At 43.7% G+C, this 16,466-nt stretch overlaps 1 protein-coding gene across 2 annotated transcripts; it reads right to left on the bottom strand.

Moving 5' to 3' along the window:
• Positions 1–12,121: 12,121 nt before the first annotated feature.
• Positions 12,122–15,046, bottom strand: ARMCX6 (armadillo repeat containing X-linked 6). Of its 2 annotated transcripts, none has more exons than XM_030840549.2 (4): positions 14,919–15,046; positions 14,527–14,617; positions 14,082–14,197; positions 12,122–13,775 (listed from the first exon to the last, which is right to left on the bottom strand). In XM_030840549.2, the coding sequence occupies exon 4, from the start codon at positions 13,624–13,626 to the stop codon at positions 12,730–12,732; it is 897 nt and encodes a 298-aa protein (XP_030696409.1). In that variant the 5' UTR covers positions 13,627–13,775; positions 14,082–14,197; positions 14,527–14,617; positions 14,919–15,046; the 3' UTR covers positions 12,122–12,729. The 2 variants fall into 2 exon arrangements, with proteins under 2 accessions (XP_030696409.1, XP_030696408.1); XM_030840548.2 differs by having other exon boundaries at positions 14,539–14,617.
• Between the last annotated feature and the right edge of the window lie 1,420 nt (positions 15,047–16,466).

Below are 16,466 nucleotides of genomic sequence, written 5' to 3'. Positions count from 1 at the left end.
AAATTGCTTTTTAGTTTATAGTTGAATAGTATTTTATTGTATAAATATGCCATAATTATTTAGTCAGTCCCTTATGTGTGGATATTAGGGTTTTTCACCATTTTTCTTGATATTAGAAATAATGATTCAATGGTTATACATATTTACATATTATACATATTTCTTTTTCGTCCCTTCTATTTCCTTGTTTCATCTACCCAATTTTAGTTGATTAAATTATATTTCTTAGTGTTTGTCTTTTTACTGCTCAATATACTTGGACCCTTATTGCCAGATTTGTCTGCTTTAGATGTCATGTTTTGACCCCCAGGTACTAAGGATAGGAAAACCAACATATTTACATTACCTCTCACTTTCTTTTTCTTTCTTTCTCTCCCAATTGTTGCTAATTATATCATTTCTACTCCATCTGGGTTTATCACCGTTACATTTGTTCTGTAACCATAATCACCACGTTTGTTTTGGTCTTCGTCTTAAATTTGCATAGATTTGACACTAATTGCTAGACTTTTGCTAAGGTTTCTTCCTTTCCTGTCACTTTTGCCTTCATCTCTGTGATTGTTAAATTTCTTCTACATTTTCCCTGAGGCCTGACAGCTCACATTTCAGCTCATTCTTCTCTTACCATCCTTTTCTTGAGCTCTTGCTTTATTGCTTCATTAAAACTTTCTAATTCATGGTGAAATATCTGGTGACAATTTTCACCTACTATTTTTCAGATGAGTTTTCTTTATCTGCCATGCATTTTCAGGTCCCTTTCCTTCTTTTTTCCCGTGCATTACCTCTGTTTACCTCTTGTGTCAGTTCCATTTTGATTCCCCATCTTTGAGGGATATCAGGTTTTACTGAACCAGTTTTTTGCAGAATGTTCATCTAGGATAAGGGCCAGGATTGTCTGATACCAATAATTTTTTTATGGCTCAAGTCATTAGAGAGAGGTAGCTGTGGGGCTGCTAAAAGTGCAGTCTCTCTTCTCTCCTGCTGCTCGAGGCCAGACTCATCTCTAATGCTTGTTGGGGACAGATTATTTCCTGCAAATATGACCTTTGTGACTCCTTATTTGGCCCAATCTCTCTTTCCTTCTTATTATGGATCTTCTGCTCCATGGTGGCTCCAGCTGTCAAGTTGTGCATGCTTCTTATCTTTAAGAAATACACAAATTTGTTAAGAGGGTAGATCTCATGTTAAGTGTTCTTACCATAATAAGAAAGAAAGAAAGGAATAAAGAAGAAAGGAAGGAAGGAAGGAAGAAACAGTCTTTTTCTTTTCTGGAATTCATTGTTGTCTTGTAGCTTACTTAAGAAAGTAGAATCACAGCTAGAGAGTTTCTGGAAAATTAACTGAACAGACTGTAAAGCATAAAACTAATTTACAATTCATGGAGATGTTCTCTGTGAAGGAGTTAGAGCCCAGCATACTGCGAGACTTAGTTTGGACAGAGCCTCTAGTCAGGCCCAGAAAGACAAATAACTCCATGCTCTCTGCCAGCCTTCCTGAGCGTTCTTACTACATGACACAGGGGGAAAAGTAACACACAACAAAGTTTCTTCCTGTCCCGGTAACTGAGCTTGTGCCAATTAAGAGAAAATTGGGTGACACAAAAGATACTTAAATCACATCTCATTGCATCTTTAGTTGAAGTAGCTTTTCATGATTAATTTTCTTAGCATTCATTACACTCCACTGTATTTTCCATTTTCTTTGCCTGTATTCCCCACTAGATGATACATTCTATGAACACAGGAATGATACCTGTTTGTTTACTATTGAATCTCCATCTGCCCTGCACATAATTAGTGCTCAGTGTCTACTCAATTTGATTGTCTAGCATTCAAGCTGCAATTTTGACTCTGGACAGGAATTTGTGCTTATCTAGATATTTTTGAGAAATATCTTCAGTAAATGTGCATTATGTTTGCAGAAAGAAATTTGTTTTTAAAGTATGTTAAACAATATTTACAATATGGCCCTAATTAATTTTAAAAATGTAGGTACTTGAAAAAGACAAGAACGTTACACGTTCTGTATCTTGAGGTCCTGTTCTCAAGTCTCTTCTCTTTCTAGGAATCTCATCCATTGCCATGGCTTCAGTTATCACCTGTATGTTAATGACTCACAAGTCTATATATCCAGAGTCCAAGATTAATTTATTTGATGTCTACAGATTTCATATCCCACAGATATTTCAACTTCAACAAATTTGAAATTGGAGTCATCATTCCCCAGTCCCACACCAAAACTTTTTCCCTTCCTGTCTTCCCTGTCTTGGTGAGCACAATCACCATCCACCCAGTTGCACCTGCCAGAATCCTAGTCATTACTGACTCCTTCCTTCTCTCTCATCCCATATTGCTAGCCTATCTCAAAATCCCTTTTATTCCATTTATTTCATATTTTTTACAAATGTTAATATTATCAGAACAATACATACATAATAGCAAAGCAATTAGTACAGAGTTTATGATGAAAATGAGTCATTTCCCCTCCTGCTCTTCCCTAGACTCAGGACCATTCTCTAGAGTCCAGAGGCAACTTTTCTTCACTTATCTGATGTTAGCTTCTTCTGATGCAGTGTTTCTCAACCAGGGGTGATTTTGCTTCCAGGATACATTTGTCAGTGTCTGGAGACATTTTTGATTGTCACAACAGAGGACAGGTGTGCTACTGGCATCTTGTGGGTAGATGTCAGTGATCCTCCAGTGCACAAGGCAGCCCCCAGCCCAAACAATTGATAGTGCCAAGACTGAGAACTGTTCTTGTGGTCATCTTCAAAATGCCAAAAATATACTTGTACTCTAATGAACTTCTGATATGTAAATAGGACACTTAGCTCATTAATCTTACAGCCCTTCCTTCCTTTCTCTTATTCCTGATGTTTGTAATGTTATTATTATTTTAGTTTAATCATACAGTCAACAATTATTTATTGAACACCACTGTGTGCCAAGCACTATTCAAAGCATTTAGAATTCGGTAGTGAGCAAGACAGACAGCCTTTATTAAGCTTGCTTTCTTATGGAGAAAGTAGGCCATAAAATCAATTAAACTAAATAAAGTAGCTAAATTTAACTTTAAATTATATACATAAACATTTATTTTGTTTCATAAACTTCCAGCAGGACTTGTTCACTTCTCACTTTATAAAATGAGGATATCAGCTCTGCTGTCTTTTCTTCTGTCTTTTATCATCTTCTTCTACATCCCACATTCTGTCAGCTATATTTTATTGTCTCATGCCTACTTAAAATTTCCTCCCCACAGGTAATATGTGAATCATTTTCTAAAACTATACAAAATAGATTCACATGTTAGGAGACTACTTCAGCTCAGCAATGAACAGCATTTATATAGTCATAATCATCTAAATACTGTTCACGAAACATTAAGGAAAGAAATTGAAGATGATACAAAGAAATGGAAAAATATTCTGTGTTCTTAGATTGGAAGAATTAATATTGTTAAAATGGCCATACTATCTAAAGCAATCTACAGATTTAATGCAATCCCTATCAAAATACCTAGGACATTTTTCACAGAACTAGAACAAATAGCCCTAAAATTCATATGGAGCCACAAAAGACCCTGAATTGCCAAAGCAAGCTTGAGAAAAAAAGAACAAAACTGGAGGTAGCACCCTTCCAGACTTCAGACTATTCAACAAAGCCACAGTATCAAAACAGCATGATACTGGCACAAAACAGACACATAGAGTAATGGAAGAGAATAAAGAGCCCAGAAATAAACCCACACACCGATGGTCAATTAATCTATGACAAAGGAGGCAAGAATATACAATGGAGAAAAGACAACCTCTTCAATAAGTGGTGCTGGGAATATTGGACAACTACATGTAAAACAATGAGATTAGAACATTCCCTCATACCACATACAAAAACAAATTCAAAATGGATTAAAGACATAAATGTAAGATCTGAAACCTTAAAACTCCTAGAAGAAAACATAGGCAGAACATTCTTTGACATAAATCACAGCAATATATTTTTGGATCTGTTTTTTTAAGGCAAAAGAAATAAAACAAAAATAAACAAATGGGACCTCACTAAACTTAAAAGTTTTTGCACAGCAAAGGAAACCATTGACAAAATGAAAAGACAGTTACGGAATGGGAGAAGATGTTTGCAAATGATAACAGACAAGGTGTTAATATCCAAAGTATATAAACAGCTTATACAACTCAATATCAAAAAACCAAACAACACAATCAAAAAATGGGCAGAAGACCTGAATAGACATTTTTCCAAAGAAGACATACAGATGGCTAACAGGCATATAAAAAGCTGCTCAACATGGCTAGTTATTAGAGGAATGCAAATCAAAACGAATTATCACCTCACACCTGTCAGAATGGCTATCATCAAAAAGTCTACAAATAACAGATGTTGGAGAGGATGTGAAGAAAAGGAAACACTTGTACACTGTTGGTAGGAATGTAAATTGGTACAGCCACTATGGGAAACAGTACGGAGGTTCCTAAAAAAATTAAAAATAGAACTACCATATGATCCAGCAATTCCACTCCTAGGTATATACCTGGGAAAAATGAAAAAACTAATTCGAAAAGATACATGCACCCCAATGTTCATAGCAGCACTATTTACAATGGCCAAGACAAAGAAGCAACCCAAGTGTTCTTCAACAGACAAATGGATGTGAGATGTGAGATTTATATATGTGAGATATATATATGAATATTATATATGAATATATATATGAATACTACTCATTAAAAAAGAATGAAATTCTGCCATTTGCAGCAATGTGGATAGACTTAGAGAATATTATGCTCAGTGAAATGTCAGACAGAGAAAGACAAATACTGTATGATATCACTTATATGTGGAATCTAAAAAATAATCCAATATAGCAAAACAGAAACAGACTCACAGATATAGAAAACAAACTATTGTTTACCAGAGGGGAGAGAAAAGTGGGGAGGGGCAAGTTAGGGGTATGGGATTAAGAGATGCAAACTACTATGTATAAAATAGATAAACAACAAGGATATATTGTATAGCACAGGGAATTATAACCATTATCTTGTAATAACTTTTAATCTGTAAAAGTACTGAATCAGTATGCTGTACACCTGAAACTAATGTAATATTGTTAATCAACTATACTTCAATAAAAAGTATATACTGTTTATTGATTTTCAATGCATAGAGCTGAAGGCAGAAAGCTTTAATGGAAGACTTGGTTGTTATAGAACTTAATGTAAAAGTTAACTGGAACTCACGATAGAGATAGATAGATAGATAGGTAGATATAGAGAAATAGACATATGGCTATGTAAAGCAAAAAAACTAGGAACGTTTTCTCCATTAGAAGGGCAAGTTCCCCTTGCTTTCAATACCCCATGAAGACACCCTTTTGATGATGATACCACCTGACTCCCTCAGGTGCCTTCACGTGTTCAATGTAGGTCTTTCTTGGGATGCAGAAGGGTTGGCTTTATATCTATTTGGTCACTTCAGACTGTTCTGGGAGCCATGTAGCCATGGTCCACTCATGCACTGTCATCTGGTATGGTAGAACTAGGTGTAAGTTATAAATCAATTTTATCAGGGTATGGATGCAACTTATCCTGAGAATACTTACTTAGTAACTTAGGAGCTCATTCAAGCCTGTACCATCCTAGGTGACATGGCCAGATCCCACAGACACCTAAGATTAGCTTTTGCTTCAATCTGGTCCACTATAGTCACTTAGAAATGTTCTGGAATCCGAGGTCAAGGCTCTTAACTTGAGTCACTTAAAGGATACTGTTGTTAGATTCAAGACTAAATAGATTCTTTTTCCTTATACTCCTTCAAATGCTGAACTCACTCTTTATCTTAATTTGCTGCATATTTGAAGCAAGTACACACTTTGAACTTTTTGGGTTTTTTTAAGTCTGTTGTTGATTGCTGCCTAACAAAGCACTCCAAAACTCAGTAGCTTAAAACAGCCATTTTATTTACTCATTATTTTGCGTATCAGGAATTTGCACTGGTTGGTTCTTCTGCTAATCTTGCCTGAGGTCATTTATGTGACTGGAGTCAGCTGGCAAATCAGTTGGGGGCTGATTTTCCTCTGACTAAGGTTGGCAGATGTAGCAAAAAAAAATACAGGATGCCCAGTTAAATTTGAATTCCAGTTAAATAATTAATAATTGTTTTAGTATAAGTATGCCCCATGCAATATTTGGGACATACTTATACTGAAAAATGTTTTATGTTCATCTGAAATTTAAATTTAACTGGGAGTTCTGAATTTTATCTGGCAGCTCTTCCTAGGGGTCCTCAGAACAGTTCATGGCTGTTCTACATGGTCTCATCCTCTAGCAGGCTAGTCTGCTTGGCACATGGTGGTTTCAGAGCAGGAAGAGTGAAATGCCCACTGAAAATGCACTGTTCAAGCCTCTTCATGGGTCATGTTTTCTAATGTTCAAACTGGCCAAAGCAAATCACATGCCAGGTCCAGATTCAGTGTGGGAGGGGATTATACAATGGTATGGTAACAAGGAGGCATGGTCCATTGGGGGCTCTTACTGTAATATTTTCTTAGAGGTCCTTCTAATTGTTTTTCTTCCCTTATTTGCCTGTATCATACCCTCTAGTTCTTCTAACCTCTCAATTGATTTTAACAAGTCCCCTTTTGTTCACCTACTACCCCAAATCTTCTGTCTTCTTGCTCCACTTTGGTCTGATAAACCAGGGCCTGCTGTTTAGCTGTCGTCTTAAAATTAACCTTTATTGCTTTCCCAAGTTGTGATCACCATTTCCTTGATTCCATATTTACCTTTGACTTGATTACTACCTTCTTTTCTTGGAGTCCATGTTCAAATAATTTCCTAAGAGAAGGTCCACAAGAGGCAAAATTTGTGTACTTTCCGTCCTGAAAACATCTGTATGGTCATCACATACCGATGTGGTATGTGGGTATGTCTGTTTAGAAGTAGAATACTAGAGAAAAGCATATTTTCTAAGAATTTGAAGGCATTTATACATTGTCATATCATATCCAGTATTATGAATAACATGTCTGATGCCAGTCTGCTTGGTAGATGGCTTTATTCCTACCGTTGAGAAATTTTAAGGTCTCCTTTTAATCATTATTATTCTAAAATTTCTTGGCGATATGTCTAGATGAGGGTTTTTTAATTCATTGTATTCGACACAAAATACAGGTTTCTTTTTAATTAAAAAAAATACAGAGAAGGGGCTTCCCTGGTGGCACAGTGGTTGAGAGTCCGCCTGCCGATGCAGGGGACGCGGGTTGGGACGCGGGTTCGTGCCCCGATCCGGGAAGATCCCACATGCTGCGGAGCGGCTGGGCCCATGAGCCATGGCCGCTGAGCCTGTGCGTCCGGAGCCTGTGCTCTGCGGTGGGAGGGGCCACAGCAGTGAGAGAGGCCCGCATACCGCAAAAAAAAAAAAAAAAAAATACAGAGAAAAATAATGAGGTTCTACATATAAATCATTCATAATTAACAACAAACATTAACACTTTTTTGTATTTGTTTATAATTTCTTTATTAATAGACAAAATTAAACTACAAAATTGTTAGGGTCACATTTTCCTCAATCTCTTCCCAGAAGCAAGTAATATTGTAAAATTGATGTGCATCTTTCAGTACCCAGTTTTAATTTTGTATCCAAAATAATATATAGTATTGTTTTATAGTCTTAAAATTATATAAATGGCATTATATTGTATCTTTCTTTAAATTACTTATCTCACTAAACATTAGGTTTCTGAGAATTGTCTAGACTGATCTGTAGAGATCTAGTTCACCTATTTTTACTGCTTTATAAATTCTATTATATAGATAGATGACATATTATATTATTCAAAGACCTACAGCAAATATCAACCTTACTGCTGAAACATCAGACATTAAAATCAGAAACATGACAAGTATGCACTGTATCATCAATACTGTTGCTCTGGAGGTCCTTGACAGTGCAATGAGATAAGAAAAAGAAATGAGCTATAAAATATTGAATAAGAAGAGATAAAACTGTCATAATTTGTAAACTATGTTTGTCTAGTTAAAAAGTCAGAGAGAGGGCTTCCCTGGTGGTGCAGTGGTTGAGAGTCCGCCTGCCGATGTGCCCCAGTCCGGGAAGATCCCACATGCCGCGGAGCGCCTGGGCCCATGAGCCATGGCCACTGAGCCTGCGCGTCCAGAGCCTGTGCTCCACAACAGGAGAGGCCACAACAGTGAGGGGCCCGTGGACTGCAAAAAAAAAAAAAAAAAGTCAGAAAGAAAAAAGAGGCAAAAAATAAATATAATAAGAGAGTTCACCAAAGGAGCCTGACTGTAGAAACAATGTTCCATCAAGAGCTTTTATACAAACAAGCAAAAATCATTTCCCATAATACTTACTTTTGATGGAAAAAAATATATATAAGTACAAAATTCCAAAGGCACAAAAGACAGAAAAATAAAAATGAGTCTTTTACTGACTTTTCCCCATACAAACCCAATATATCCAAATGGAGGCAAAAAGTGTTATGCCTATAAATGCGTATCACTACACAATTTTATATGATGATTTAAAAAAGATAATTTTTACTAAAATAGAAAATTTAAAATCATACACGACAGAATATATTACATAAAATGTTTATAATAATATGCATAACACAGTGTGCTCCAACTTGTTTTGCTGCACAAAAATGAGGCAATTTTGGTGAGGGAAGAAAACAGTCCCATCTCCCTTGGTGCTGAAGCAGGCAGGGCGGGGGGTTCCTAAGTTTCCTGTGGGCCAGAGCATGTCCTGAGAAGGTACCTGGGGCAGACACCTGCTCACAGGCACCAACACAGCCTCCCTGCCAACACACACACCCCACCTGCCACAGGCCACCCAGTGAGCAGAGGGTCCCCGAGTCAGTGAGGGGTTCCTGGGAGAAAGGGTTGTGCCCCAAGAGGAATTCCACAGCAGGCAGCCACAGCGAGGATGCTCAGCTGGGTGCATGAAGGTCCCAGAATGCACCAATTATACCGTGAGAATGGAGTGATAAGTGGTGCTGGGTTAACAGGTTATCCATTTGGAAAAGGAGTCAGGAAATTCCAAGTATATCCCTGAGACAACCCTTTAAGTAGAAAGGTATGAAAGAATTAGGAAACCATATAGGAGACTCCTTTTGTAATTGGGAAGTGGGGAAGGCCGTCCTAAGCCACACGCAAAAGCAAGAGGCAATAAGGGAAAATGAGCCTTCAGGGGAAGAGGAGGTCGTGAGTAAAGTGAAGGGGGAAGCGACAGAGTGTAAGGTGATCCATGCAGCATGAGGAGCAGACAAGGGACTGACTGATGCCCCACAGGACTGTGCTGCAGTGCCCATCACATCTTAGACCAACCGGTGGCCGCTACGAGGAGGTGGGGGGCAGTGCTGCACACAGCTGTCACACTCTTAGCCAAAAGGTGCTGTGGTGGCCCAGCGTAGAGACCGACTTGGTGAGGGCTGTGCCTGTCCCTGGTGACATTTCAAAGTGAGGGGATCGTGGTTGAAACTGCTCTGAGAGTGGCACTAAGGGCCCCCGTGGGGATGCATTGTGTGAGACTGGGTGTACCAGCTGGGAAGCTGGATGTCTGCAACCTTGCCTGCACTTATGGCAGGGAGGGGTGCAGTGGGGGGTCAAATAGCAAAATTCCCAGGAGATGTAGCAGGCTGGGAGTTAGTGCAGAAATCAGTACCTACAGGCACAAAGTGTAGACAAGATAATGAGATGAAGAAGAAGGGAATCCAAGGCCCTTTCTGGAGCTGGAGGGCAGTCTGTGGAGGCAGTTCCAGATTTACCAAAGAGACAGCTTCGGCTAGGGCGACCCCATCAAGGCAGGCATCTCCCCACAGAGTGTGACAAGCTCAAGCTTTGATGACCTTGTCTAATGTTTGCCATGGGGAAACCTGGCAAGAAGCTCATTTGGTTGCAGAAGAGAGGTGGGTTAGTTTGTGCTTGGTGGTCCCCTGCTGTTTCATTTTTGAATTAAGCATGGGAGGAGGCACCTTAGTCTTTCCAGTGCTGAAAGCCTCTGAATGTCTTAATCAGGCCCTGACTGGCAGGCGTGCGCTCCGCCCCCTGCGCCCCCCACCACGCCCCCCTCTGAAGTCCCCCTCCGCACCCCGGTAGTAGGCAGAACTGGAAACTGGGCTCCTGCCCTGGCACAGCAACCAACAAAGGGATGAAGGGCAGACCAGAGCCCTGTGCTTCCACACGCAGGGAGTGTTTTCGGGAGGGCAGTGCCAGCAAATGGAGAAGGGGCTCTTGACTTGGGCCAAGACCACACCGTGGAGACACATCAATGCTGGCAGGCTGCCCTGTGACAGAATTGCTCAGGAGATGGGCAGAAGGTCTCCGAGGTCCTCCCTGCGATAGGAGTCAGCTGTGGCCTGAAAGTGCCAAATGCCTGCCTCGGAGATGGTGGGCCTACTACCTGTGGCAGGACTCAAAACGGGGGACTCGGCAGAGTGCAGAGCAGGAGGGAAGCACGTGTTAATTTGGGACCCCGAGCCAGGAGGAAGGAGAAATGCTCTGCCTTTGGGCTGAGATTACAGAGGCTGAGCAGTAAGGTGTCGCTGAAGACACCATCGGCCAGCAGGCTCCACTGGGACAAGTGCATGCAGGGCTGCCCGCAGGGCAATCCTGCGTGGGAAACAGACTGCCCAGCCCACCTGAGGCTGGCTTGGGAGAAAGGGGGGACCACGTTAGCAGCTCTTTGGGAACAAGACAGAGCCCCAGAGCCAGCAAACAAAGCTCCAGCGGGGTGAACGTTGCTGCGGGTGTGATGTTGCAGCAACCACAGTCACATGCTGGCCCATCAAGGCAGCAGGGCCTGGGAAGGGGCAGAGTCCCTGGCAGGCACCCGTGACTACTAGTCAGCCCAAACTGTGGGGTGGATGAGTACAAGCAGGAGAGTGGCAACCCACCTGCTCCCCAAACTCCAGGAGAAGGGAGGAAAAAATTGAAAAAAACCCCTAAAAATTTGAAATAAAACTATGCTCTATATGGAGGAGGGCAGTCAGAAGGCAGAGCACTTGTACACAGCTGATGCCCAGGGAGCAGTGGCCCAGAGTCACATCCCAGGGAGACCAGGAGAGGGCACCGAGCTCAGAAGCAGCACCGCCCAAAGGAAGCTTCTTGTCCCCTCTGTTAGCCAGGGCTTTGAGGAAGAGGACCATTTCAGGACACATCAACAACACGCAGGGAACCTGGCTTTGGTGATGCAGGGTCTGAGGCTTGCTGGGAGGGGTCTGTAAATGTTGGGAGGGGGTGGTGGAATGAGTTGCCCAGATTCATGGAGTGGTTCAGTGTGCAGGGCTGTGTTCTTCCTTTCCTCCAAGGGGTGCCAGGGGCTTGGATGGAGGGCATGAATATGTCTCCTGATGGATGGACCAGCCATGGCCATGCCACGCCCCTCAGCATCTGCCCTCCCACCCCTTCGGGGATTCACGGAGGCCTCCACTGTCCCCTTCCTGGATCCCACAGAAGTACCAGGGATAGGGCAGAAAGGAGGTTCTGCCCTTCCTTGGCCAGAGGAAGCAACGGCCAAGCCTTTTCACTCGGCCAGGAATTTGAGCTTGGCATCCCAAGGAAGGGAGGGGGCCTGGAAGTAGGTTTCACAGCTGCTTCTCAGGAGAGAGAACAACACAAAGCAGGCACTCAGCAAGTAGCAACTGTTACTGCTATAACTGTGCACTAACTTGTGCAGGGATGGGTTGCCCTGTGGCCCCCAAGGATGTGTAGACAAAACCTCAAGGATACTGACCTTCCTCTCTAAGAGGCCAGCAGGCGAGGAAAGACAACTTCATCGAGGGAAGGATTCCTCTGCATCAGGCACTGTGCTGCCTGCTTCACAGGTGCTGTCTCCTTTAGTCCTCCCAGCAGTCCTTCTTAATTCCACCCTCCACCCCATTCCCCTGCCCCAGCCCCGCCCCCAGCCCCTTCTGGAAGCTTATCCTGAACCCTGCAGCCCATCTCTTCCACTGCCTCCTGTGGGCACTGCTAGGCGGACATTCTTCAGGAGCAAACGCCCCAGTTAGTTAGCACTGATCATGTATTTTGGGCTTCCTCTTCACGCAGACTATAAACTCAAAGACAAGTACCATGTTCTCGTTTTTGCCAGCTAAAGCACACAGCTTTATTGGTGATACATAAAAATGCAGACTTGGTGGACGAGGCTGAGTCAGTACAACTCATAGAAGGGGAGTGTACATTTTTTGCTGAACAGGTTTACCATCCATAGGCTCGTGAAGAAAAGAGAGTAAATGAAAAAGAATTCAACCTACGCAGCAACCGATGCATTTTCGGCACAAGCTCCCATATGGGTCTGGTCTCCACAAGATGGTCCAGCTTAGACAGGGAGACCACCACAGGCAAGGCATCCCTTGTCAGGCTAGAAAATGTTGTCCTTTCACCACACAGCTGAAATGATCCCTTTACCACAGGAGGAAGGCCGCAAGGGAGCAATTTACAATGCGCACTGCCTGCAGACTGCAAAACCAAGAGGTTACTCAAAGCTCTGTGGGAACCCCTGCCTGGCCAACAAGAGAGTGGTCCTGGATTTAGCAAGTGTAACTTTCACCCAGAGATATGGCTACTGGCTAAGGCTGGATCTTCAATAGCACCCACTGCAGAGTCTTTGATTGAGAACACAAGTGTGTGGTTCACTGATCGGGTTTTGGTTCGGGGTGGATCAGTCCCATCCTGTTGGAGGGGGCCATTTAAGAGGCCGGGATTTCTGGGAGAAGCTGTCTGTTTGCGTTCCTGATAAAGAGGGACAAGAAGGAGAGCAACATCTGGGCTCCCAGCAACTCCCCCGCCAAGACTGGCTTTTCAGACAAACCCATCAAGGGTTTCACAACGTGCCCCTCAGCACATTCACTTCCCTCTGGTATCAAAGGAAACTTCAAGTCTGAAACGGACTTGGCAAGCATGTTATTAATAACTGTCATGATTATTAACAAATTTAATCCGGCCTGCTGCAGAAATGAGTTGCAGCAAAGTGACACAGTCTCCCGACACACTTCGTTGATGTACATCTTAATCTGGCCCTGATTTTCAACACTGGCTTTCAAGTTATCCAGGGCACAGAAAGCCTCAACAGCAGGGTCGGGAATAGGGATCGTGTTTCCAGCAATGGAGAGGCTGGCCAAATGACTATTGATATCGTGGCTAAATGAAAAACCAGTGTCCCTGGGCTGAGCTAACAACACTTTTCCCTGAATGAAAGGGCACTTGGAGAGGCCAAGAACACAACTGAAATTTTTAAAGCTTTGAGCACTCCAAGTATTTTTACGTTCATAAGGGAATGGGCGCTGTTTTACCGGATGTGTTCGGTTGGCCTTGCCCCCACCTGCAGGCCTGTCCTCGGTGCCACCAGGGGCCCCAGGTTCATTCCAATCCCCATCCTCACTCCAGGGCCGAGCCATAGTTGTGAAATCAAACCAAATCTCGGGCTCCTCCTCGTCAAGTTCCTGTTCATCATCCCATTCCTCCTCCTCCTCCTCCAACTTCTCACTGTCATCTCTTCCTATGGTTAGTTTGTAAACGCAGTAGCAGGCACCTGCCCCAATCATCAGTCCTGCTGCCATCCAACCCACTTCCCGAGCCCGGCCCATGCTCAGGTCCGTGCCAGCCTGGGGGCAGGACAGGAGAGGGCCTTGCTCCACCTGAATGAAGAGTGTTCTTAAGGCTCCACCTGAATGATGGTGGAGGGGAGACGTCTTCAGTCTATATCCCAGGCTCCTGAGGCTCTCTTGTGATGAATCTACGGGTGAAAAATAACATTAGGACTTTGGGCTGTGCCTGGATTTGTGCCTCACCAGGCAGACAGAGTGGAGTTTGAGTTCTGGTTGAGAGAGGTGGATTATTTGGCAACTATTTCTTTGTTCTTTTCTGTCATCCTCTGTCTACCCTCAGGACCGACCATTTCTCTTCCAGGGCCTACAGAGAAGGGCAGGAGGTGGGGCTGGGCTGTGACAGCCAGGAGGGTGACAGGAGAGGCTAACCCTCAGGTAGTCTCCTCCACCACACCCCCACCCCCAAAGATTCAGAGGCAGTCTCTCCCACCAACCTCTACCAAAGTCAGGTAAATTCCTTCTCCTTCTCTTGTCTTCTGTGGTCAGTGCGCCTTCCACAGTGATTGACGGACAGACAGTCTGGCAGAAGGACAGATGGAAAGACAGCCGCCTTTGGGGAAGTGAAAGTGTAGTGGATGGATCAGTACTGAGAACACAGGTCCCAGTACCCGCTTTTCTGAATTTCCAGCCTTTGAGTTTAAAATATTTCTCACACCCTCCTGACTTTCCTAACGCGGGCTTCCCCGCCCCACCCCCCTTGGCGTCCGCCATTTCCCCAGCAAAAGCCGCTACACCCCTTTCCCTGCACTGAAATGGGAGGGGGTGTGGAGAAAGAAGGGGCCGGGAGGGGGCGACTCGGACCCGGCCCGCACCGATCCCAGCACCCCCTCTGCTCCATCCCCACCGCCACCCCCACCCAGGGGCCAGGGCTCATCCCACCTTCACACCGACCTGCACGGTCCCAAGGCACTTTGGTCCTTCACTCGCCGCGACTTTCCCCAGCGACCTACTGGCCAACAGATCTACAAACCTGCAGACAGACGGGGGACCGAGGGGACGGAGTGCTTGGTGGACGGAGCAGCACTCGGGACACGAGTGCCCTGATTGTGGAACCTTTCTTTCCTCGGAGTCTCTGTACCAGCCATTCACTCCCCTCACCCGCCGCCCGAAGTCCGCCAGTTCTCTCTACTAAAATGGGCATGGGGGGGGGGCGGCGGTATTTAGAAAGTAGGCGAGAAGGGGACACAGCCCCCATCGGCCCGAACGTGGATCCGTGGCGCTCTTGGCCTTCTCCCATCCCATCTCCCTCCAAGCAGAGCCCACGCTCATACCGATCTGCACGGTCCGGGGCTACTTTCCTTCTTCCCTCACACGCCTGCAGTGTGATAGGGGGCTGGTACCCAGACGGAGGCGACTAGCAGTACTTCTGCTCTAGGCAGCTCTTGGTCACGTGACGACCACGTCACCAGTGAGCTCTGGCCCCCAATTTCCACTCCCACAAGCAGTGCGGCAGGCGCCAGCCTGCCCCGTACCTCCCCCCATCACACTGGGCCCTGTCACTCTTTTCCTCTGTAACAATACCAGAAACCAGAAGTGACCGTGGCTCTCTGGTGTTTGCCTTTGCCTTTCTCTAATTACAGGAAGGGGCAGCATCTTTTCCTGGGTCTATCATTACTTATACTTCTTTTTGGGGAAATGTCTTATCCTTTCCTTGGCTCTGAAGTTCCTGTCCTCTCTTTCTTAATTTTTACCCTTTCCCACAACCAGTCTCTGCACCAAAATTAAGCGGAGGGGTGGGGAAGAAAAGCCCAAGTAGCAGTGAGATTTTTGTTAGTATTTTTAATATATTTATGTTCGCTTTCGTCGGCCCTTCCTTTTTTTATTGATTCAAGCTACACTATTTTGTAATCAGAAAATACAAATATATATATATATACATATATAAAACAAGATTTCCTAGTTAATAAGGAGGCCTCATCGATTTAAGCTAATTTATACCACACTGAAAATATTTTCTTCTGACTGCACAGGAAATAGCAGCTTTCAAGCAGTATATTAAAATTTAAAAACATATCATTACAAACAAAGCCAGTGTGCTTTCAATATGATTTATAAATTGACGGATAAAATGAATCTATAGTGAAGTGGTCAGTGCTTTAATTGTGACCAGTTTAGTTAAGTGAACCACTATCCCTTCTTCCTGGCTGAACTCCTGGTGTTAGGCGTCACACGATTGAGATCGTCAGAGGGGACTGCTGGATGGCTTTCATTCTGGCTTCAAAGGACAGACTTTCTGCAGACCCCAAATTTAGATGAATCTTACAAATTAGTAACTTCACAGATTAGCTTGCTTTTCATTCAAATGTCTTTATTTAAATCTATTCTGAAGTTTCATGGTGTAACCTATAAATCATCCAGAAATTAGAGGATTCCCTGCTATCCCATTGATGAAAATGAGACTTGGTAGATGGAATTTTCATTTCATCATTACACTGGAGAAATATCTCTGGTATCTGTCATTCGTGCACTGTATGTCCCCCTAGCAGCGGCTAGTGTCCAGCATTTTCCAGTGGAAATAGTAGTTAGAGTCTGTGGGTGACTGTAAATCACTGCGACAACCCTTGAGATCCGTCATTTTTCTCTCACAAAAGGCACGGTTTACAGGATCCCAAGCAGTCGCCAGGGGAAAGAGTCCTTTCCATTCCCTGCCTTCTGTTACAATTTTACTGCACCACCCATACAAGCCCCTCAGAATAATCCCAGAACTCAGGGACAAAGTATGCAGAACTTAGTCCCCAGACATTCAGCTGTCCCCGGTGGGGAGTCATACTCTAAATATAGTCCCTTCAGGCAGCCTCTTTCTTAGAACGCTGAAATCT

Source organism: Globicephala melas, chromosome X (genome assembly GCF_963455315.2).
Source record: "Globicephala melas chromosome X, mGloMel1.2, whole genome shotgun sequence".
In the NCBI taxonomy this organism is placed as follows: Eukaryota; Metazoa; Chordata; class Mammalia; order Artiodactyla; family Delphinidae; genus Globicephala; species Globicephala melas.
This window is presented reverse-complemented; position numbering and strand designations above follow the sequence as displayed.